Genomic DNA, 27022 nt, shown 5'->3' with positions numbered 1-27022 from the left:
TTTAATAACAACCGAAAGCACCATATTTACGTCGTAAACATGTGATGCGCGAAAATGTGCATATACATACATAAATTTATATAATAGATTTCTTTTTTCTAACTGGAAACATTTCCAGTGTTTAACAAAATGGTTTTATGAGTTTGTAAACTTTGAAGAGGAGATACAGGCACAACGCTAATAAAGCTATAAAGGACATCGATGCAGATATGTTTTTTTTATTAACTTTTCTAATCAAGATATAAACGTTGTATTTATTTAAATGACAAGTAATATCACTTCTATTTATAGTGACCTTTTTTTAGGGACATAATTGTCGTTTATGGTGGAGCGTTTGTTAAGACGATTTCTGACTTTAGTTTGTCGAAAACCAGGGATTGTACAATTCGATGCTGGCATATATTTTCAGGACTTTAAGGTACATATCCATTAACATGAATACTAGTGTGTTTCATAGTTGGGAATGAACTTTAAACATTGCTGAATGATCATGCTATATAATGAACGATTCTTACAGCTCATGTAGTCGATGATTTTCTTTCTACATTGTTCATTTCCTCTGTGGATGTCTGCGAGATAACTCCACACTACAATTAAATCAAACGTCATAAAATTAAATTTCAAGCAATGGTTATATATATATATATATATATATATATATATATATATATATATATATATATATATATATATATATATATATATATTGATTTATTTCTATCGCAAGAAAAAAGAAGCGATCAGAATAACTTTGAAATGTCACATAAATAAAGGTGTTCCCATCAACATTATTTCATCGTTTTCATTCAGTAGTGGTTTAAAGAGTTGTTTATTTATGTGAGCGATATCTAGTTTTACAAAACTCAAGGAAGGTTGGCTAATTGCTCTCCTTTCGATTGCAGTAAATGGAACCGACCACACGTGGAATTGTCAATGTATATTGTGGAAGAAATTATGTTTAAATATTTTGTTTTGATTTGTTTGCAAGGTGTGATTTGTATTCATATCTCTAAATAGGACAGTCATTCATGCGAAATAATTTTGTCTTTTGTACCTCTTAAAAAAAGAACGTGCTTTCAGTGTAATGACGCACCGTCTGCGTAGTCATGTTAACCTTTTAGAACAAGACGAGATCTATTCAACTCAGAACTTACTGTTGTTAACACTAACGCACTGCTCTGGATATAAACCCAAGTTGTATAGGTCTGTAAAAGATTAAAAAAGTGGCATTCATTAACGTAGTTGCATATTACATTCAATATCTACATAAATCTCGATTAGGGCCGCCAGATGAGTAAAGAAGCAAATACCGTTATTTATTCATTCCACGTTAATTGTGTAGTCCTTGAAGGAATTTCAGCCAATAATAATGGTGGCGTTAACTCTTGGAGTGTGATGCAAGCTTCAGAAAGACCCTTGTTTAAATGAGATTAGGCTGTGCAATGACATGTATTGAAAATTAACATTATATTGTCTATTGAGAATTTAGCGGAACGCAAGGTTATAAGAGCTTTTATGAGTGGGACAAGAAAGATATATAGCATTATTTGAATTTACTCTAAAAATGTAATAATCATAATCGCATAGGTATTTTAAACCAGTTTTAACATATATTATTTGTTTTCCTCCGATTATACACCAAGTCCATTTGTTTCACCTCGATATACATGTTATGATTTAAATATGGCAAGTTATGTAGTGCCAGACTGTTTTCAGGCTTGAAATATTTTATCTGATCTTCATTTTCCTATGTAGAGTATGCATAAGATACAACGAAGGAACTAGTGGATAAACTGCAATACATATATGTGATTCAGAGTTCGTGTCCTATTCCCGAACATTGATATGTACACGCTTATATTTGTTTAAGAATATCCATAATGTGCGCTAAAGGTATAAATTAAAAAACATTGATTATCACGTACACTTATATGAATCGTACTGTAAACAATTGTCAGACAGGATAGAGACTGGAGGTATAGTACTAGCTGTAACTGTTCCTTGTGAACCGGATCCTGAAAAAGAAAATTCCACATAGTACATTATCATTTGTTTAATAAATTCTATAAACAAAAGTTATTTCAATGTGCTGTAGTCTTCTTTATAAGGCATGCAGTTGTTTCCAATTTTGAGTTAATAAACATATTTAGTACTTATTTATGTTCTTTATTCGTTTTTTTTTTTATATTGTATACAGCTTACGTTAGTTATTTAGAAATGTATTGAAATAATATATACTGACGTGTGGATAATAAAACTCCGTAGACCTGTATGTAATGTTAGCTTTACTTTAGTCCTGCTAAGTAGATTCCTTTAGGTGAAGTAGATTTTGATATATAAAAAATGCTCGTCATACTGTTTGACCACTTCTAATCTTCAAACATTGACAAAGATGTATTTTCTACATTGTGCCTATTGGTTATAAATTCCGAAGTTTATGTTTCAATGCATATAAACGTTTTCATAATAAATGAAGTTCTTTATAAGCGTACACGTTAACGATAGAAGAGGTGAACTTTAACCACTTTGTTCCATTGACTATGTTATGCCAACTTTGAAGATCTTGTAGTTTTCCACGAATTGCAGACTATTGTCGCAGTTAAGTAAACCAATGTGCCTATCTACAGCCACATCATTTAAACGATACACATTAGATCTTTCATTTGATACATTCTCCAAAATAACTACCAATAAATAATATTTCTTTAAAGATATTTGATATAACTAAGAACAACTGTTTAAAAAACGGAACGTTGGAAAACTAAACGTTGCAAACTCATAAACACTAAATGCGCAGAACAGAAGTGGATGAAACAAAAAGCAAACGAAATGCTTGAGAGTTACCAATTAAAATTGTATTTCTAAGAGTGAAAGAGTAACGCTTTTTGAACATACCATTTAAAAGAAACTAAAATTCAAATACTCTATTTGCAGAACAAAGGCACAGTTTGGCAGAGAGAAGAACCAGAACTGAATGTCTCAAATTAGAATATTTATACGCACATATGTGCAAGAACGGCATATGGATATATTAAAATTACGTTAATAATTCTGGAAAGAAGATTACATAATATCAATCTTTATTAAAACTAAATTATTAATTCTTATATAAAATGGGGATAACTCCAGGCGATTAATTACCTGTGTTGATAGTATGGCAGGAACATTGATTCGGCAGTCTGTGAAATTTATCTAAAAATATATTACATACGTTGTCAAGCAAAAGCGTCAACATAGGATATATACCTTGGAAAAATGAGCAGTTTGACCTCTGTAATGAAAGAGAGAGAGACGTGGTGGAAAGGAGGAAGAGATAGAAACAACAATACAATTAAAAGACGTAATTAAATAAAAGGAAGATGTATGTTTTAATGAGAGAAGACTCCAATTATATTTATCGAACACACTTCAAGGAAGAAAAGCAATTATAGCATCGTTATTTGTATATACTTTCAGTTAAACATTCCTTACTGTGTGCTTAAATGTTTATCTGTGATTGACGGTTGTATATGGAGTTTCTTCATTCCGGAGTTTTGTCATTCTTGCAAGTAGCGAACAAGATATTGACTTGAATTAAGTTCAAGGCCTAACCGTATTTATCAGTTTGTGGGATATTCCATGGTAATTCAGAACATTATATGGTGTCCTATACTGAGTGGGTAATTGTTTATATAGAGAATCTGATAAACAAATAATTCATTTCTATCTTGAGATCAGTTTGTGGTTTACGTTTTGTTCCAGAGTTTATAGTTATGTTCAGGCAAAATTCTATAAGAATTATTTACAACATTCATTGGAATTACTAAGCATGCATTGACTGGATTAACGCATTATTTAGGGATTTTGTGGACTTCATTCAAAATCATTCTGCATTGATCGTGGGTAAATCATGATATTCAAGACTATTGGTACATCAGGACATATGATACAATTGGAATTCATTGGGAACATTCGAAACGTTGACACTTGTAATAGGACATTTTGTATTATTTTGAAGCTAATTCTCAATACTGTAGCTGTCTTTTGATTTTGCACTTACATGCATTCTATGTAAATAAAGTGTTGAATTTTACTTAATTTGTTGTTTTCGCTTCTTTCTATGAGATAATTTTACGTCTATGTTGGTAACATCGGTACCACTCTTGGTTTCTCAGAATGCACAAAGAAATTAAGTATGAGGCCATAACTAAGTAAAGGCTAAATAAAAACGAAAATTAAGGTTGTATATATGTTACGATTGTCTTGTTGGTACTTACATTGTTGAGCTCAAAGTACACTGGAAGACTCTTTATATAACATGATGAGACGAAAGCACATTTCTGGTTTTGCACAGAAGCGTTCCAAAAATATAATTTCTGGCTATCATAATCTGAGAAATATGATGTTCATACAACTATTGTATTCCCCTCACGGCAAAGAAGTTCGTTACCAAATATTAACTGTTACTACCTGCGATATGTAGAACAATGTCCAATCTGCAAACATCTGAACTGACACCAGCAAGTAAATCCCATACTGAAATAATACAATTAGAAAAGACAGTGTGAAGATATTTTCCCTCACCATTTAATGCAAGTACATGTATGTTTATTTATTACTGTATATACATGAATCACGTGACACTCCCCTACATTTAGTACATTTAGATGTATATCAATTTGTTTCTATATATACATGAACCATTTGACGTTCATCTACATTTAACATAAGTAGATATATGTTTCTTATTGCTTTATATACACGAACTATTTGACAACTAAAATGTAGCTACTAATGTGTGTATGTCTACAAGTATTTATTACTAAAGGATAGAAATATGCAATAAACATGAAAAATGGCATATTTTGTTATAAGTTTAATTTCCAAAGAATCATTTCGTCAAAGTCATAAACTGATCCATCTTATTCTACAACTGATGAACAATTCATGTCGCAAAACTCCTATATATACCTATGTGATGGCTTTGACACCGTGGCTGTATTTCATAAATGGAGTCATCACCGTTGTGGAAATATGTCGAGAACAGTTCTACAGGAAAGAAATGAAGCAACATACAAACATTTACTAAAACTAACACGTTCACCAATCTGTCTATCTATCTTTCTGATGATCTCTCTCTCTTTATATATATATATATATATATATATATATATATATATATATATATATATATATATATATATATATATATATATATATATGTTTGTGTGTGTGTGTGTGTGTGTCTGTGAGTGTTTGTCTACACAAATTCATAAAGCTATCTCTGTTAAAGTGGAAATAAAATTAGTGAGTCATACATAAATACCTACATACATACATTCGTACATATTATACATGCATGCATGCATACATACATACATACATACATACATACATACATACATGCATACATGCATGCACTTCGCTTGGATTGTTTTAACTAATATCCTCTTTTTTCATAGATTTGAATCTTAGAAATGAAAGGTAAACTGTTCGTGTTTCGAAACACAATTTTAGTGGCATTCAGCTATAAAGACCGTATTTCAATTGTTTTCTCTTGTTATCAGTATCATTTAAAATGCCATTTTTTTAGCTCAGAAACATACTTTGGTGATTGTTTCAACATGTTTTGCTACTGCGTCAATATAAGAAATAAAATATATAATGTGCTTTGACATTGAAATCCCAATTCTTTGCCCATATCATTTTATGTATGACCGAAACTAGCTTACGGACATAGGGGTTGTACCAACATTGGTCGAAAAAGTCAAAGTGATCTGAAAAGGATAGAGAAAATATTTGGATGCAAATAAAATACCAAGCAATATACATTCAAATTAACAAATTATGTGACAGAAATTACATCAACAAACGCAAATCAGTGTCACATCGTTATGAAAGGTCAAGATGATACCACCTCAATGAAATCATTACATAAGCGACATGAATGCAAAATTAATTTAAAGCCTGAAAAGAACTTTTTTCCGTGTGACACTGAGTAGGTACATTCAATTTTTATGGAATAAAACGAAATAGAAATAGCCAATGGTGATCGATAAAGTGAAACATGCACATGGGCAATATGGGTTATATTTTTACTTTGCTTTAGATAAGACAAGAAGTAGACCTGTAAAAGAAAAAAGCAGTTGGAAAATAATTCAGACCTATGTAGAGAGTCATCAGGCCCTAATTCGTGAAGCGAATGCCCTTTATTTTCACACAAGGTAATTGTACAGTTCTGCTTTTGAAATTGTAACAATTTTTTACATTAACGCGTCATCGGGCTAAATGGTTATTAAGTAAATAACTTTTCCGCCAAATATTTATATATCTAAAGGATTTGCCTTAATTGCATCTAATGTTAAAGATGCACAATAATTATACCCCTGGTGTACTTTAAAAGTTGACAAGGTGTGATACTTTTTCTAAATATTATAGCAAACAATTGTCAGGCGTTCCAAAATTTACATTACATTGCTATGAAAATTATATTTAGGTATTTCTCTGTAGCAATATAGAAGGCTGAAGGAAAGAAAGTTATCGAGCACAAAATGAGTTAGGTTGGAAATTTGTACAGCAACACAGTCGAGGAATATTAGAATATTTATGAAAAGTTCCAACCATGATTATAAAATATATTCGAAAGTGACGGTCTGAGCAAACTTTTTAACATGTATTTTACAATATCTTGTTGTGGTAGGAGAACATTACGAGCCAACTTTGTTCTATTTTAGAACATTTGTGTTACAAACTCGCGTCATAGTACGAAGGTTTTCCAAGGAAACAACGAAAACACGACAGGCTAACTTGTAAATTCCTAAAACAAATCGAGTACGTTCCACATTAACATCTCTTGACTGGACATCTAGAAGAGCGCAAATAATTATAAATGTATATGTAAGCATACATAATGGCACAAAGGTGCATTGTGACATATTCAATATCTTTGAATTGATTAACGAAACATTGGAAATACTGCAATAAAGGTTCATGTTATTGAGAAATGTCTGCTTTGAACATAGTACATGGCCGGTTTAATACTGTTTTAAATAACTGACAAAAAAGAGCATTACAGACATATTTAGTACGATCCTGGAAAATCACAAAGACCAAGCAACTGTAGGAACAATTTAACCAAGAAAAGAAATAAAATAAGATACGCTAGCTTTAAAAAATATTTAACTAAACACCTACACATTAGATAAACAAGCGAAACAAATATATCCTTAAGTGACGGTATATGTCGGTTCAGAGGATGATAAGTGTCAGACAGACATTATTTACATCGAAACCTACGATAAACACAACTATGAATATAAATAGATTGTGACAGTGATATGTGTCTTCTCAAAATATGTATGGGATAAATTATTTAAATCAACAAAGAGATTCAGGAAAATCTAAGAGCGAAAGTCCAAAAGTCTGCAATTTGATGAAGGCTATTGCCAGAAAGTATCGAATACTGTACAGCTTACTCACGCCTAAACAGTGCAAAGGTTTAGCAAAACACTGAAGATTAGAGCGTGAAATTATTTCACTCCAAATGAAACTGGAAGCTAAGTAGAAGTGTTGTTACAATTAATTTATGGATACATTAATACCCATCACACGTCAATAGTCATGACCCCATTTGAACAGATCAAGAGCATGAATCAGTCTATTTGTTTATTTAACAACTCATACATTCAGAAATAATGACGCGGTCAGAATTCAAAATATTAATCAATGCCTACAAAAGTAAATCTAATGTTACCAAGGAAATATTCAAAATTAGGCACATAATACCATACCATTTGAATAGGCGGCTATCGAGGGTTAGTTTAGCGATCAAAATGTACTTCTAAACTAGAAGCAAGCTGATTTAGCGAATGGTTAAATAGTTGGGATGAAGCCGAACACAATATTCAGTTACAATAAATGATGTGTCAAAGACCTGTCTCAGAAATGGAAATGATTGAACTGCCATATTTATAAATCATTATTAGGGAACATGAAAATTATGATTTTCAGAGTAATAACTATTTACTGAATGAAACAAAATACAAAATACAAGTTAGAAAGCTGAAACGAAAACAAATACAACGTAAATTATTATAAGCCTTTGTACAAGGTTTTGAACAAAACTAAAGGCATTCAAAATCGTATCGACTTTGATTAGTGCATTTGACAAACAAATTCCATAACGGTCGTTCAAATAAGGAATAACAACGAGGCATACAAATAGTCATTCAGCTATGCATTATTCTAATAAAGTGTATCACATATGAAACGAAAGAGACATCTGTAAAATACAATTGAGTCCAGCTACACCTTAAAAAAAAGAAACTCGAGCAAAACTACTTGCTGGTCTACGAGGTTTGGAATAAAATAAAGGACACTGAAGATCAGAAGTCACGGATATAAGTAAATTTATGTCACAATTGTATTCAATGAAGGAATCACATAAATACACGATGAATGATATATTATCTTGAGTCAACAATGTATCACGAACAATTTTTATTAATCCATCGGAACGTCTGTCTTAAAGAATTACCACAAAACGAATCAAATTTAGTCAATATGGGGATTCTCTAAATTATCTTAATAACGCAAAAACATGTACGCATTTCTTTGCGCATGTGGATATACCCAATTACAGATCCGAAGTACAGTTGAACATTGTTGAACACTACTTTGCAGTGAGAAGAGGTAAAATGTTATCGTATGCTAATGGATTACAGACTGAAAGAATATTATCAAGTACAGCATATTAACCCTGTCCTGCGATTCAATTTAATGCACTAAACTATTTAACTCGCCTTAACGAGGTTAACACATCATACGAGCTCATCGACAAAACAAAACGTTACTATTACAAATGAACAGACGAGTTAAATTCAAATATATGTCGCATCCATTTAATGACGAGTAGTGTTCGAGTTCTCATAATCAAGTGCCATTGATTTTGTCGGATACCGATTCAGGTAAGATCTTTGCTATAATAATAATAATAATAATAATAATATAGTACATTATTTCTGTTGAAATAAGAGAAATGCGATAAATGTATGTGAATGAAACAACAATAAATCCAATTAGATATTAAACGTTTAGGCATTTATCGACCATGTCTTAAATGTGGTATCGGAGACAGGTCGCGTTATCAGTTTTGCGGACCATGTATTGCCATGTATTATCGTGACCGGCAGAGAAGAAATGCCAACACACGGAAAAGCCAAAGCGTTACGTCAAGGAAAAAGCCGACGAGGTCGTCGAGGATCAAAACAATTGATGTTTATGAAATGATGTATTGGTAAATAATCAATTATACACACTGCTTTTCCTTTCTAAGATATGCTGACTGTGAATCAGTTCAATGAGTCCGCACTAAATCGCAGCATAAGGATACCAAGCGGTATGATAAAAGCAGGTATACTTACTCTATTAGGACCTATGCTACACAGTAACTAATTTTTTAACTAATCAGTTATGCAGTTGATGTATATATATATATATATATATATATATATATATATATATATATATATAATATCATTCAATTCCAGCACAGTTGTTTTAATTGATTGCAACTTCGGGAAAAGTGATTCAGAGTTATAATTAACATTAAATTAAAATCACTATTTGTCATAGACTTAGCAACTTACGACATAACATTACGATTAAAATAACTATGACAAAAAAGAGGTCTAAAAGAACTGTTTACACATTTGTTAAGATTAAAATATTTCTACAATACTGTATTCAACTTGTTATGTTGAACTCTTTGTGCAAAGAACATTGTTCTGTGCAAAATGTGAATTAGCCAATGAGAACCTAAATTGTGCCACAATGACTAGAAGTAATGTAAGTGTACTCTAAATACCCAGATAAAACATTGCATGTAATTGAAGACTGCAGTGTGACAGAGTAACAGTAATTTTGATTAATTACCTTTACAACAGTAATCGATACGACACTGATTGGGATTCACAGATGAGCCACGACCGGATGAGAGACACCTTCCCCATATAAACCTTTGCTGTTTTGCAGCAGCAACTGTGATCAACGAAACCAGTCCAAGTGAACGTAGAATAAAGATACCGAGAGACGCAAGAACTATCGACAGACTTGCGCTATTAGAACTCGGAGACGAGCTTTATCAGATTGTAAGACAAGTTCGTGAAAGAGAAGCACGGCTATATATCAAGATTTCTCCTAAAGCCAGTTGGCCGAAATAACATGTTTGGTTGCTGATGATGGAAAAGGCCGGTCGCCGTATCGCAACACCATTTCCGATTTGCCAGTTGCACAAACGCAACGAATCCAAGAGCCATTGTTTACGTTGCACATGCGGTTTCATGATTATAGGGTAATTATTCCAATCGAAAACGAGCCACATTGAAGCTTCTGGAAGATGAGTTTGTCAGTCATATGAACATTCAGCACTCGAGCGCTTCCGGGTTTCAATGTGAACATTGTTCTCGGCATAAACTTGATCATGCCTCTTAACCCATCAAGAAGTCTCGATTCACCGCACCGTACAATCTTGAACCGCTAAGATATTCAGGTCATCAATAATGAAATCGACAAAACCTTTGCATCAATCCTCGAGAAGTTAGAAAATGTAACAAATATAATAAATAGGCACTATGACTAAAGAAACTAGCAATGCCATAGCAAGGCTGCCCGTGAACACCCGGTGCGTCTTCAGAATTATATAAATGTTCGTAAAACTGTCAAAGATATAATTCAGTTGGGACCGACTGCACAGACCTCAAACCAACAACAGAAAGAACCGCCTTGGTTTTGGAAACAGAAGCGAAACAGAATTCGATTCGATTGTTAAGACAGCCAAACATGCCTAGGATATCACGAACATCACGAAAGCAGCCAAGACGGTGGGCAACTCACTAGAGCAAATCCAAGAAGGCTTGGATGAAACCATGGCCATAATCTAGTGTGATATGGTAGCAAAACACACCAAAAAAGATGAAGAGGCAACTGCAAGTATTCCAGAAGAGCGGCTACAAGTTCATACTAGATTGACCCACCGCAACAAGCTGAAATAATATATACTGGTTTATTTCGACGGTAACTGTCCCAAACGGGTATTTCGGGACAAAACTGGACTCGAAAATCTAACAAGTGTTGATGATCCTGCATCATCACAGTTTATAAATACCGTTAATAGCCAATAATAATTGGTGTAAAAAAGACCCAGACACTGGGAGACTTTTCACTGTGTAAACACCATGCGAGGAAGTTTGGTCTCAAACGGACGACGAAGTCGTCTCAGAAGAATTTTATTCGCTACCAACAGGCCCATATGAACCATTCCCACGAGGTAACGATCTTGTTGGAACCGTTAGTTCTCGTAAATTCAAACGTAAAGCTGTGCACAAGCGCCTCGTACACAGGGTTCAAACCCGCAGAGTTCAAATGCGTATCGACGTACTAGCAAAAGATCATTGAACTCGTGCTTCGTCTAAAAATAGTCGTGAGGTCAGTTCGTGCAAGTAACATCGCACCAACATTCATCAACGAAACCGCATCGATTTGGAAGCGTTTGCTGACCAAAGATATTTATCAACCAGATACGTTTCGCTCGCTAATATCTGAACTTACTGAAGATATAAATGATGTATATGATTAAGACACGCGATCCGATGATGAGTTCTGAGGTGCTTCATATTCTTCGCGATGCATTGTATGGTTACAAACGCAACCGTTAGTGTCACCTCGATGAATTCTATGTGACATTCTCGACTTCAATCACCGCAGGGTATCGATAAAACGATTAGCATTGATGAGTCCGAGTACGTGTTGCTGGAAATGGAAAACCCTTGAGGTCGTCGCGTACAGATATGTAAACAGGGAGATCTCGACCCAAATTAGGTAACTGGTTTAGATTCATTAAAAATATTACCTTTATATATAGTTATGCCTGAGAGCTCACATCAATGCATCTCCCAAACCATGATAAACCTCCACGTGTACTTAAGTGGGTTACAATCACATATGTACATATGCTCAGATGTCCTCATTGGGGAAATATATGGGGTAGTACAGAATGATTTTCGGGCCTAGAAATCAAAGATTGATGAGACGGTCTTAGATCCCCATAAGTATAATACTACAGCGCAAAAGAACCCAATACATATGGGTAACAGGAATATAACTCAAATATGTTAAGAGGCCACACAGGTTTTATATATATGCCAGTGTCTTAAAGTGGATAACATATTATTGTTGTATATATCTCAGCGTGTTGCGAAAGGGTAACGTGCTGGATGTATATTCACGTTTCGCCGCGAGCGACGCGCTAAATTGTGACATGTATAGAGGGTTAAATTCTTGAAAGCTACGAAATGATGGATTAGGGATTCCAAAACAAATTAACATATAGTAAACTTTAAAGTAGAGAAACGTTCGTCCAATTTATAAGCAGGACTGAGAAGTACTTACAGCGACTAGTAGGTTAAGGTAAGACAGAAAAATACGGGTTTTACAGACGTTTTGTTTAGGGACAAATTGGTAACCATGTGTTGTAATGAATTGTTCCTTTTCTTGAGGTAAAAGTTCAATACGATTTTTTAAAACAATTGGATAAACAAGAAGACTCTTTCGCCAAAACTCGAGGAGGAAGCAAGAATGTTCTCTCAGAAGACACTAACTGAAATTATCATCATAAAGACCACAGACCCCGAGAATATGAGAAAACTGGTGCTATTAAATGAGAAAGGTTTCAATCTGAAAAGGAAGCAAATTGTCAGGAGAAACAGTGCCACACAAGTAAGGAGTAAGACCACATCTTTCATTGTCCGAACGAAAAATGTTTATCCAAAGTGTTGCGTTGCTATTGATAGAAAGGGAGGAGGTAAGGTGGCGACAAGACTAACTATTTTCTTAGTGATAAATCAGGCGTATCAATAAAACATTAACACTAATAATGCTCACTTGATATTCTTAAGTCAAACTGTACATGTAATTTTCCTGTGCCGATGGTACCGTCAGCTGGTGGTAATGCCAAGGGTCAATAATTCACAGTCTTATGCCTCACTCGATGTGCGGTAAGGGTGTTGTCTTGAAGCGGAGTCTCGGTCAAACGATTAATCGAGTTCCAATCGCAAGACAAGCTGTGTATAGATAATCCTATATATGACCGAACGATTTCAAATCTCCTGGGCTCCCGAGTTCCAGTTATACAAGATTTTACGGCACCCATGATATTAGAGGAGACAATAGTTTTCGGTATCTTGAAACATCGTAAAAGCTTGGAGAGCTCTAAAGTCTTCAGCATCACAGGGTTATCGTACAGGCAATATACCTAGTAGGAAAGTAGAAAATTCTTTCAACTTGTTGTCCCTCATAAATTATATCCCCATAGAGAAAGGCAACCAATAGGATGTTAGCTGAATTTCAGTGACCAGGCATGAATAGAAACACATCACGATTTTTTCAATCGTGCGATGTTTACCATAAAAAGTAGTAAAAGGGGTATTGAATACTGTATATACTGCCTAAACAGAAGCCGAGTTTATTGACAAACCAAATGCAAACAGCAGTAGAGAAATTCTTCCATGCAGCTGGAAAAAAGATCAATAGATAAGGTACGCGAGTGTTCATAGTGACCTAAAGGTCAACGTCGACATATACGAGAGACCATGTCTTACCGGGTTAACAAAGCATAAACTAACTTGAAATACATAGGATCCAATCAGAATTAAGGGTCATCCAATACCATGTAATGCACAGAGAGAGAGAGAGAGAGAGAGAGTCAATGAGGTAGTAAGTAAAATGTTATAACTGGGGTAATAGAACCCTCCTACTGTCCTTGGTTCTGGTCAGAAACAAAAACGGAGCAACCCGTTTTTGCATAGACTTTCGTAACGTGAGTAAAAACACTATGCGTGATGGGAACCGACGCCAGATATGGAGAACTTATTTTCAAAATTGACCTGTCTCAATATATTTCGAAAAAAGACATTACCAACGGATACCTGCAGGTAACAATCTCCGATAATGCCCGTGTTATGTGCAAACTGTTGAAAGCATGGAAACATTTATAGTTTCGTTGACGATATTCTTGGATATACGCAGAGAAGAGAACATTAGGGTCTTACTTAACTTATGTGACAAAATTTGCAAATCCGATCTCACATGGTGACCCACTAAGTATAATATAGAATCTTCTAACTTAGAGCACTAGTAAGTGCGTCAAGGCAGCTAACTACCTAACTTCATAAAATTTAAATGACCTTAGATGCTTCAAGACCAGAAACCAATTAGCAAGTTCAGTAGTTTCTGGGTTGACAGGGTTATAGCCACTCCGTGGAGGAACTAGGAAATGACAACCCAATACAGTTCATGGGGTTCATGCCAGGAAAGACTTTTTAACATCTCACGGTAAAGTTGATCAATGCACCTGAGCTGAACAAATCGATCCTATTGAGAACTGATGCATCCGATTCGGGATTAGAAGCAATTTTGCTTCATGAGCAGGAGGGAGTGAAATACCAATTACTTATGCAAGAAGGAAATTGTTTCATCGGGAGCACCTTGATACCTTTTGGAATGGGAATTTGTCCTTGAAATTGACCACCAGCCTCTCATGTGTTTAGATAAAACAAAAGACTCCATATTGAGTTTACAGTAGTATTATTCCGGATCGAGGCAATTTGAGGGTTGTAACATGTAGGGGCTTATAATTTGAGCAGATCTTCATTTTACCATGGTCTTCCGGCAATGTCAATAACACGTTTCCATGTGTACCTTTGGCTCACGTTGCGAGATTTTCTAAAAGTGTTTCCACTTTCTTAATTGGGGGAAGGTATTGTCACGGATGGTTGCATTGGTTATGAATGATAATAATCTCGGGTTGGTTTTGTTAACCTGTACTAAGTTGTCCATCGGTGGTTATTGTTTAACGCTCACTGATGCACGCACAGTGACTTCAGTTTGAAACTATATTAACTGAACTTAAAATAACATGGGTACTTGTAGAGTACATTCTCGTTGTAGTATCACAATACAAACGAGCTTTGTCGGGTTGTTGTCCAATTCACGCTAGCAATCTTCCGCGAAACATGCATTTGAAATATAAACATCTGTATTCATTCGTGATATCCGTTTTGTGTGACGGAATTGTTGTATATATTGAATGCTTGGGAATTTATTCTACATTTTCCTGAACATCAGATCTATATCATGCAACGCCATGCTGCTTGATAGACTATAGCCTGTTTCAATTATACCACTTAACTGAACCGAGTAGATGAGTTCAATTATTTGCAGAGTACGTTAATTGCTGGGAAATATTTTAGTCCAGTGGGACACATATTCAGGTACAGACGATGTATTATAATAATAGTATTACTCTGATGCTGGAAGTGCCTGAATCTTTTCATGACCATGAGAAATAACAAACAAGAATAGTAATAAAATACAATAACGATTTACACAACTCCAGGAACAAGTTTAAACTGGGGCTAAACTATGAAGTCAATACTGATGTAATAAATGGAATTATACTAAAGGTTAATACCCTGCAACGATAGTAAATTGTATAGGGCAATAATGAAACCAATGCAAGTAAACTAATTACAAAAAAAAACAATAAAAAATAATTAAAAAGACTAATAATGAGAACATAAAGAAATGATTATGTATGTTGATTCTAATGATTTCACCTTCTGATATTGTTTACCTTTTTAAAGAATGTACTACCTACCACCTTACTCTTCTCTACGTTCTATTTTTCCTTTGAACAAAATTGCAAATGCCGAAACCCACAAATGACAAAACAAGAGTCATAAGATATATGACAAGAAAAGACACAATATGAGTTGCACTCCTAAGCATCCAACCAACTAGATTGACAATAATTCCTGCTGGTAAAATTTCACGGTTAAAGCAAGATATAATTATGTAAATGTTTCACGGCAATTGAATCACCAAAATCGTGCACGCCAATTTTGATGCTATCAATAAAAGATTTAGCTAAAGCAAGTGAATGTGGAGTAGATGGAATTGGAGCAAATTGACATTGAACACGTCCGTTTAGGAAGACCTCCAACTAAATTTGTCATAGAAACAAGGAATTTTGATATTTTCATTACTATCGCTGTAGCTATATCAACAAGTGTTACACTATTTTCTTGGAATAACAGTTAGAGCTCTACATCTATTAGTAATTTTTGCGCTCTCTTTTGACTTTGATTTTCCATTATTTTCGACTAAATTGCTCTCAAAGTTCATTAAAGCCATGCTACGTGCGCTCTCTTACTTTCCACACTTTCCAGGTTTTCATGCAACGATTCTTGTTTGATTGACCTGTTTCTTTTCTGCTTTCCCTTTTGTTAAGTTTCAACATCATTTTACAAATCTTCTGTATTCGAATTGACTACGTTTACATAATTTACATAGCCTTAATTCTATATCATCTTTGACACAGTGAATAATCGTTCACTGCTTTACAGCAACTTAAAGTTTTACGAACAATTAATTTAAAAACTGAAAAGAATACAGTGAAATGTGCTCTTTGAGCAACATGCTTGATGGAAAATTTGATTCTACAACAGTTCAGCTACATTTAACTAACGAACCCAGCAATGAATATTTTGTCATAAAATAACACGTATTACCATAATGAACAAAGATGAAACGGATACTAATGAACGTGTATTTTATACTATGCATACGAAATATGAACAGAAAAAGAAAATACAAAATGTGTGTTCGGCAGGATTTAATATTTAACGTTCCACCAGGCCTTTTGAACCGATCAGAAGAATCTCGTCGATAACTTTACTAAGAATAAAGAAAAAAACCAACTAGGACAAAGTGTGCTCGTTGTGTTCACATTGTTTTTGTTTTCAAACAAGAAGTTATTCCTTTGAAGTATTTTTGTACCACTACAAGAGGTAGGAATAAAAAGTTTTTAAAATTGAACAAAGTGTGCTCGTTTTCTTTTCTTATACCCACACGGGATGGAAATACACAATTTGGACAATGATACAATGAGTGGTCAGTATGTAACTTATATACTTCTTCCAAAACAATCAATTAAATGGCAGGTCAAGTAATATAAATCTAATACTTGTGTCTCATTCTCGATGATGGCACTTATATCATCATCGATTAAATGAATTGTTTAAATAGACGAAAATGATGGCAATTTTTTTGACTGTATTGAAATAAAGGATTAACTTGACTAAACCGAGATCTTTTTGCTTCATCTTCAACTATATCAAGGGAGGACTTCACTCATTACCATACATTGTACCGTCAATACCAGATTCACTGTTCTCCTTGAATTCATTTGTTTATTTACTCATATAAACACATCAAACGTTTTTGTTGTTCAACAATGAGATTTACCCAAATAACAACCTGTTTTCATAAAAGCGATATAAATTTCCAAACGTGGCTTCTGTGGGTATGTTGTAAAACAATAGAATGAAAGGTAGATAGTATAGATAAAATTATGGATGATAGTTCCAACATCTTTATTTCTCTTGTAGTGAATGAATAGTAATATTAATTAGCTTACCGTTAAGCACATAATAATAATCTAACTCGTTTGACCCAGAACAACTACAATATGATGGCGTTGCACGGCAGTCATGAAATGTTTCTGAAATAAATAATTATTCCATGCATTTTATTACAGAATTTTATTTAAGAATACTTAAATAACATGATTGCTTTGCCAATGCTTGTTTGCATAATACCTATTTGCTATCTACATAGATACATGAATGTATATACATACGTAACACATACATACAATCATACATACTTTCAAACAAACAGTGCACATATATACAAATTACAAATAGTTGAGACAAATAATTTAAATCAGTCAATGTATCTGTCTTTCTGTTAATGCAGGTATGAATATATGTATTAAGCAAATGTAAGTACGTTCCACAGCACAGGTACAATCCTGTTTAGTTACGTAAAAAAACACATGCAAATTATCTTTTATTTAAGTTTTGAATGTAATGTTGAACTTTTCAGTTTATTCTCAATCTTCAATATTTAGCATTTCACGACCGTAGATGGTCAAGTGTAAGCGATAAATCTCGAAGTATGACAAAAAGATTAAGGTAAGACCGTATTGTAATACTGGATCAGTAGTAACAGACCAGGAACACTACAATACTACTGTAGTATGACAGGATAATTCCAGTGGACGAAGTCTTGAAACATGTGTTGACAAATGAGGCAGCAGGGAATACAGGTGTCAGACCTTTTGCTGGCCTTATGATAGACCCACTGTGTTAATTACGTCGGTCAAAACGAATCAGTTCAAAGGAATATGAATAGTACGACAATTTTACTGTTTTCCACCGCATGACCCTACGCATTTCATAGTCTTCAGCATTAAAGAGAGTCTACTCTTTCTTGCATTTTTCTGCTATAGAACTTATCTCATGCCAGACCGAGACAGCAGTCGTACGAAGTGACTATGTGCAGTCAAAATTCAAAACGGTTCACGGTACTAGGAAAAATAGTCTCTTCCATGAATGCAGCTACCAAAAATGTATGTGAAATCCTTGATTGGTTCATATCATATAACATGTGCTAGCAGAGCAAGCATATTTCACTAACGGATTTCATTTAAATAAAAGTAATATATTGATTATTCATGCTCTAATCTTGTCTTGTAAACATTTCTTGTCTGTTTGAGGCCTTCATTCTCTCTATTGCTCATAAATGGCCCCTTAAATATCCATCAAGTTGAATCTGCAGAGCATGATAAATCAGTTGCTTATATGCTCGAACACAAGACTTCCATCCGCTATACCATTTATATGCAACACTTGTAGAGGATGTCTTCTTTACCACTGATGTTGGATGCAATGGTCAAGAATCAAGTACTGTAACAATACTTGAACGAACGAAGAACATCAGATATGTATATACCCTGACATCGTTTTAAATGACAATACAGAGATCGATTCCTGTTTTTACTTCTTTCTAGAAGACGGGAGCTTCTTTGAATTTATGCTTTGAATGACAATTACGACACAGTCAACGTATTTCTTTTATGTAAATCATGTCATGCGTATTAACCATTGCTTTTGTCCTACAGTGTGCTCTGTGTACAAAGTAGAGCACTGAGATTGCCTCTATCCCTTTCAAGGTTAAATTATTAGAAAACAAATTAAACTTTGAAGAAAATAATCGTGATTCAGAATTTATGTAACAAAGAAAGGCTTACGACAAGTTCATAAATGCAAGTGGATGGTTTTGTGTTACTTTTCATCGCGTATGGACTTGAAACGATGCAAACCTGCACACTGCGTCAAATTGACTGAAGAAAATCAGTTTCACTCGAACATTTGAATCACTGTAATGTACTTCGTACAGAGAATACATTCCTTCCTGAATTCTCTAAACTACAATGCTTTGCAGCAATAGCTATGGTTTTCTAGCTATGAAATAATTCAACGAAATTAAAAAAAGAAACAAAAAAATAACTTTGATACAGTTGAGATCCTTTCATTGGGACCAAAAGTAATCATGAGATATTATTTAGTTAAGTATAATTCATTATATCGATGATACAGTTAGGGAAATGCTTTCCCAAATTTTAATAATTTACTGAAATTTAGATTAGCAATTCATTAACTTATCACTGTTTTATAGTGACGTAATAGTTCTGTCCTCAAATTCACTTAGGAATATAAACTAACTCAATTTGAAAAATGTTTAATTGCAAGTTATTATATAAAAATCTGACACTGAGAGATCTTTTTAATGGATATTGTCTTGTAAGTTTTGGAAAATGTTATTATGTGCTTGAGAATGAAGTGTCCTAATAGTTTGTAAAGTATTGAAAGCTTACGTGCTGCAAAATATTTGTATGTAGAAAAAAGATATATATAATCCAGCTCATTACAAATGTTTTTATTCTGGCCAAGTAAACATTGGAAACAGACTCATATTTTCAATTACAATATTTACCTGGCCAGAATAAAGACTTCTTCCATCCATTCATCCATCCATCATTTCACGCATTTGCACAGATATACAAAATTATATATATATATATATATATATATATATATATATATATATATATATATATATATATATATATATATATATATATATATATATATATATATATCTATGGTTATTGGTGGACTTAGCATCATTGTTTTAATTGAAAATTATTACGATATATCATACAAGTAACCACAAGAAAACTAAATTAATACTCACGGCCTAGCTGACTTATAATTTTGTGCATACATGACAGACCTTGTGGACCATGTCTGTAGAGCCTTTCTAAAATCATCCATACTGAAATATGTGAAAAGAAATGTATTTGGTAGAGATAGTGTCAATATGTAATACCTTTTTATTTAATTGTTAAGGGTTTCAAAATACTGTAACGAAAAATGGTCTGATAGTTTTAGATCTAACTCTTGCAACGAAATCTTTTTTTCACGTGCCCTACTTCTGTCACTTGCTTCATATAATACTATTTCTAACACCGGAGAAGGTGGACAATGAAAACTGAAATAGCTCCAAGCCCAAGTCAGCAATGCCGACGGTCTAGGTGCATAGAAAATTCCAGGTAAAATGTATAACAATTAAATAAAATGTACCAAACGTATTCAACTATTTGATCGACACATTTCTCAATCGCAATTTATTTCGTACAAATACAAACAATGACCTATTCTCAGTTGCCAATTACTATCATCATATGAAAATAAAGTTTTAAATCAGAGTGTTTCCCGTCAGTGTTCATTCTGTTAATCATCTGTCAGCCTCTTGTTTCTGTTTTGGTTCTTCTGGAACCCTTGGCTACGTGCTCTCCTGGCACTTCCGGGTCTGTTGCTCCGATTCGTCCGGTACTCTGTTTCACGTGTTCCTTCAGACACTGCACCTCCATCCAAGTACTTACGTCACAATCGACCTCCCATGTTCACTCCACATGTCTTCGCTTTCTTCTATCTCGGGTGAGGACTCTACACATACCCGGAAGCTTCCTCAGTTCGCAATCCAAACTTAGAATTTCACTAGGCTTCCTTCCCGCCTTCCTTCCCGCATTCAAAGAACAGTCTAATGTCTCCCAACTTCTGTGTGATCGGCCTATAGCAACGTTCAAATATCTACTAACAGAGAAATGGGCTTTGTCCGAACAAATTGTTTGTTGAGACACCGCCACCCTAGATTTGAATCTTTCGATATCGATTAGATAGGGTCTGGTCTCTTTGAAAACTGTCATGGGGTAACTTATTACTTACATATGGCTCTAAAGCTTCCCTTTAGCAAATCCCGAAATTGTTTCCAAGCAGGTGGTGACATCACTGACTGAATGCAAAACAAACAAAGGCTTCTCTACCTGGTCGTAAAACTCCCTTTGAATTTAACATTAATCGGGTCGTAGCGTAATGGTTAAACAACAGACAGGCATTTTCTTTCTGTCAAGAATCAGGTCTATGGTCATAATCTTATATAATACGTACTCAGGTCTATGGTCATAATCTTATATAATACGTGCTGACATTAGTCCAGGTGTTCTTAACTACGAATCAACGTGACACTATTGGTACGGGTTCTTTGGCTGAACATGTAAATGAACAATGCCATCATTAATATATTATTATTATTATCAATATTATTATCAATATTATTATTATTATTATTATTATTATTATTATTATTACTATCAGCAAGACGATTAAACCGGATTAGTGCTGGCTGTTTTCCCTATTAAGCATTAACTAAACGATTCTTAAAACATTTTTGTTTCTAACCATGACCATTATTAAGAGGTAACAAAATTTGTGTTCACCATGAAGAAGCATAATATTACGATCAATCTGACTTTTTGAAGCTTTGGATATATCATACATATTGTCACGATGGGCGAAAGCGAGAGTGAAATGTTTTCTTATATTTCCTATAAAAACAATAGATTTATTTTTTAATATATATATTTAGTCGGCAATGTCCGTTTGCATAGTTTTACGACCCTATGGTCTTAATCTAGGTAACAGAAAGAGCGAAAACCAACTAACTTCTTTATAAAATTAAACAAATAATTTATTTCTCTACAATTCGAAGTGAACGTTTAAAAAGAACTTTTAGCTTTTGAACTATATTCCAAATAGTCCTAATAGCTCTATCACAAGTCCAATAGTAAAGAGTTTCCCCAATTAAATTCAGTGGTGTTCAGAATGAATTCAGTATTGAATTGCAAATGTGCCAGTAGCCTTGAACGTGCTTATGTGCCAAAAATATGTAATGCAGCACAACGATATCATCCAAAATGTCTCTAAATGATTCATTAATAACCCCAACATAGTGATTCAGTCCAGCAATACTGAACATTTTGCTATTCCAGTGGATAATGTAATAAATAAATCCTCTCAAATTAAAAACTAAATACAATTTAAAGACTGATTGCACTTAGTATATTAAAGTAGGGATGAGTAATTTTAATATAATCAAAGTAAATATAAAAATCAAATAAACAACACGCGGACCACGATGAGGGTAGGAATCTCTTTTCCAGAACAGTTTAAACTGTCAACAAGTATATATAGATACCCATAATCTCTCATCTTAATGGAAATGTCCTTCACACGTTTAAAACAAATGTTTCTTGAAAACTCTGAGGTCCGCCATGTATAGCCTATCTTGTGCTGAAAAATTGTGTTAAACCCTACAACAACAACATAGTTCCTACAGGAAGGAATACAAATATAAATATTGACAATGTTTATAATAAGTTTCTAAAAATAATTGGTCACGTCAAAAAGTATCCCAATGATTGATTTAAGTCAATCAAATATTATTTTATCATACTGTATATTCTAGGAAAATCGTTAATACTTCTCTCTGATATTTCCTGGCTGTTTTCTAAGCAACGAAGACTGTTAATTTTATCTAAATATTAACACTTTTAAACCAAGACAGTAATTTAATTTCATTATTCATGGAGTTCAATCGCCATGGTTTTGCGCCGGGTAACAAAGTAAACATGTTTGTTTCTTCCTTTACCGTGAGGTCAGTTACACCAAACATCCAGTCACTGTATGAAGTGTAACTATATAATGGGTACATGTTATTAACTAACAAAAACTAGATCGTCTTGTTGCATTTAAACTTACTTTAATGCACTGGATTTCACCGACTGTGGATAAATATGAGGAAGTTCATTAATGTGTTGATGAATTTAAAGTACCGAGAATTAATTAGTGTAGTTGTGACTCCTAAGAACCAAAAAATTAATTAGTGTAGTGATAACTCTAGATTACCGAGAATTGATTAGTGTAGTGTCTAAAGAGATGGGAATCAATTACCCCGCGTAACTGCTCTAAGTGTGTCGCTAGAATGGTAGTGTTATTGCCCACCACGAAAATACACGACTCAAATTACGCCGGCTTCAAATTCCATTACAGGCTTTTCTTTTTCATAGACTTCTGGTATCTGCTTGACCAAACATGCTACCAAACGCATGTTTGTAAATCAGGCATAGTATCTCATTAGGATATGAGTTGGTGTGTAAGGCTGTTTCTAGCAAAAGCAAATAATCAGTTAAATTATAATCGATATAAAACCATAATGCTGACTCATACGCCTATTCATTATCAACTTTGTTATTGTCATCTTAATATGAATGGTTTTAAAACGACATATTGCAAGCAAACAAACAAGAACAAATAAAAACAATTTGCGAATTTCCAGGAGTCAGTTTGTGGACGTTAGTAAATTAAAGTATAAGGGGGAATTGACAGGTTAGAATACCTATTAGTGGTTAGATAAAACACTGAATAGTAGTAGTAGTAGTAGTAGTAGTAGTAATAGTAGTAGTCGTATATCTCCAGATTTTAGATATAAATCAATTGATGGTGAAGATAAACATAGTTTTGAACAAGGGAACAGGAGTAGGTAAATTTGAAAAAAGCAAATCTGAGATCGCAAGCACGGTAATTAAATTCTTGCAACTAAATACTTTCTAATGCCAACCTTCATTTGCGCCAGTGCAGGTCTGAGATGTTTGAAGATTCTTAAGGTCTGCAAAGAAATAATTAAACACTTTCTCTGATAAAAGCTACATACAAAATGAAAGGTGAATACATTCCTTCGCAAATGTAACAGGCACATTATCAAAAATGAAACAAAAGCTTACTTCGGCATATTTTAGGCCGGTACCTATTTAACAAAATAACATATTTTTCTACACTACCGTTCACAGGGTAAATAATGTATTTTCTCTGTTGAGTTATCAAAAATTGATATAGTCACTAAAAGCCAACATTGCTCTATCACAATTAATACTTTGTGGGAAATGTGTTTAAACTTATATGAGCTCACCTTAGATTGATTTGCTAATAGTATTCCGGACGGTTGGTAAGGACAAAATACTAATGATGGATGTAATAATCAGAATTGATTTTGTGTAAAAAGTTTTTTCCGTATTCGATAAAAGGTACGATATCATACGGAATAGCTGAGCTTTGCCACAGACTAATTTCATTTTAGGAATGAAATGCAATATGTGAAAACGTTTTAGCGTCTGTTACATTCCCTTGAAACAGTATTATTATATTTAGTAACAGTGTATTAGGAATTAATTTGTAAACAAATTATGTTCACTCATGTAGTAGAAGATTTACGCATTGGTTGATTAAAGTTTGTTTCTGAATGAACGAAAACAGATATTTCGTGGACTGCCACATACAAGCTGCTTTGCAATATTCGCGTTAACTTTTTTGCTACAATGTTTCCTATTCACGCTTGCAATTGACGTCAGAGTGGTCATATAATTGATGGGTCCATACAAATAACATTCAAGTGACAAGGCATAAACGTGTCTACTTTCGTAATAAGAATGGCAAAAAATATACTAACAATTTTACATCCTGAAATTCTTCAAAACGTTCTTTCTTAGTTCCGCAAATCCGAATTATATTGGTTCTAAAGCTTGATTACATCCTCCTTACTGCACTCAAAATGAAATGAACATTATATTCCATAGCGTCTTTTTGATATTTACAACTGCAAAACTTAATAATTTTCCTACATTATGATTCCAAACATCCATTGACAGGACAGAAACAGTTACAGATGTCAACGCGCTATTCCATCGCTGCTGAAATGAGATGTACTTCATGTAGAATTTATACAGGTAAATCCAGTCCATAATCACAAAATTTAATATAATCGACAAAAATACCAAAATCTATTCATACCAGACCAAATGGAAAAGTTGTTCCAATGCGCATTATTTTACAATATGACTAAATTTCAATTTTAAGTCGACCAAACCGCAAATTTCTTTCGAAAGTGATGTTTAGCGCGCGACGAAGTTCAAAATTTTTCTCGTCGGAGTTATGTGCGCACTAATAATGGTGTAGTGTACTGATGAATATGTATTTAGTTTGGAATACAGCATAAATTTAGTTACTTTGTTTCTTGTAGTGTATTTTTGTTTATACAAGTAAGCCTTAAATCGAGTAAGAAAATGAACATATAATAAAATCGTTACTGCATTTTGTATGGGAAAATATGAAGTCGTTTTGTCGGATGGATATACTGCACTCCCAACTTCGTGCAGTATTTCCATCCGAAAAACTCGTTCATATTTTCCCATACAAATGCAGTAACCTATAAAAATAGTAAACACAACCGTGCTGCGTCATTGCTAATGTATATTATGGGCCAGAAGCCTATATTTTCTAATAAAAAACCGAAACTATTGTCATTGTCCAGTTTACAGTGAATACCTTGATGCATGTCACGTACAAACTTAACTCACGTTCACATTCTCAGTTAGAAGGAGGTCATCTTTGATTATGTACAGATAGTTCACGATGTTTTAAATTGTCGACTATCCTACTTCGATAAAAATGTACTAACCGATCCTTAAATACATTCATGATTTAGGGTATTTTGTCAAATCGGGAATAAATAAAACAGTATTTTGCACCCATTAAACAATATATACAACAAACTATATATATATTGTGTCATTTATTTCTGTTGATTAACAATAACTTTTCGAAAGCAATGGCAATTAAATTTCCTACCTGTGTACTCTTCAAAAGTGTCACATAAATCGTCAACTATAAATCGTCTTTTTCTTTCTGAAACGCTGCATTCTGCTGTAAGGAAAATGATTCGTGAGTAAAAAGGGTATATATATATCTACAGATGGTATGTCTTTGCTCAAAAGATCTTTCTCAGAAATAAAGTTTGATAGATTCACATGCTTCATAGTTTGTTCGGAATAGGAATGAATGATAGCTTTAAAATTGTCTAGTTAAGTTAGATTTGGAAAGAACAATATCATCCAGAAATTTTGCTTCTGACTTTTAATATTTATTATATATTACTATATGCTGTATTGTTTATAGATAAGCAGAATATGGTTTCACATACGATTGCAATCCAACATACTAGATAACAAACAAGATGATTATCCAAGGTACCAGATAACATAAAATATGCTTATCCAAGGTAGCCGATAGCAAACAAGATGCATATCCATGATATCAGAAAACACAGAAGAATGTAACCCAAGGTACCAGATCACGTACACCATTCTTTTCCAAGGCAACAAAGCCAAAGAAACATAGCCTTGATGCAAGATCTTTTCTCAAAAATAACACTGTACCTAGAAACAAGTATGTCAGTGATTATTACTATATTTGTTTCAAGATAGTTGAATGATGTATACAGTGAAAACAAACAAAATCTTAATTTGATTTTATCAAGAAAGACATTCAATCTGAATACCTAAGCCAGGCATCTATTGCGTAAGAGTAAAAAAGGAAATAGAATCTGTATAAATATCTGAAATTTCATCAGTAGAATAACTTTATGTAGTAGTAATTCTTACCTAAGCCATTCTGTCCGATTTCTATCGCCATTAATAGTAACACTACAATAGTACCTGAAACAAATGACAGTAATTTCATTGTCATTTAAATTCTGATGTAAACGCAGGTTCCTGCAATTGCCATTAATTAACGTTCTGGCTCCGTGAGAACGTTTTAACATACAAGTTGCTTAATTTCAAGTCTAA

At 33.7% G+C, this 27022-nt stretch overlaps 1 protein-coding gene across 4 annotated transcripts in view; it reads right to left on the bottom strand.

The window, feature by feature from the left end:
- Window positions 1–27022, bottom strand: part of LOC149803362 (uncharacterized) — a 90504-nt gene that overhangs the window by 49422 nt on the left and 14060 nt on the right. For 2 of the 4 annotated variants that reach the window (XM_089953073.1, XM_089953072.1), the window contains exons 2-13: window positions 26837–26890; window positions 26025–26099; window positions 23962–24009; window positions 20197–20277; window positions 17513–17596; window positions 5712–5756; window positions 4951–5028; window positions 4450–4515; window positions 3142–3192; window positions 1926–2015; window positions 1155–1205; window positions 516–587 (exon numbers count right to left, since the gene is read on the bottom strand). In XM_089953073.1, coding sequence (XP_089809199.1) covers window positions 516–587; window positions 1155–1205; window positions 1926–2015; window positions 3142–3192; window positions 4450–4515; window positions 4951–5028; window positions 5712–5756; window positions 17513–17596; window positions 20197–20277; window positions 23962–24009; window positions 26025–26099; window positions 26837–26890 — 795 coding nt within the window. The remainder of the gene's footprint in view (window positions 1–515; window positions 588–1154; window positions 1206–1925; window positions 2016–3141; window positions 3193–4449; window positions 4516–4950; window positions 5029–5711; window positions 5757–17512; window positions 17597–20196; window positions 20278–23961; window positions 24010–26024; window positions 26100–26836; window positions 26891–27022) is intronic. The other 2 variants (XM_089953075.1, XM_089953074.1) reach the window with 1 other exon arrangement.

The sequence above is a fragment of the Sinohyriopsis cumingii genome, chromosome 3 (assembly GCF_028554795.1).
Source record: "Sinohyriopsis cumingii isolate HCF-2022 chromosome 3, ASM2855479v2, whole genome shotgun sequence".
In the NCBI taxonomy this organism is placed as follows: domain Eukaryota; kingdom Metazoa; phylum Mollusca; class Bivalvia; order Unionida; family Unionidae; genus Sinohyriopsis; species Sinohyriopsis cumingii.
Note: the sequence above shows the minus strand (reverse complement) of the source record. Positions and strands in the feature narration are given on the sequence as shown.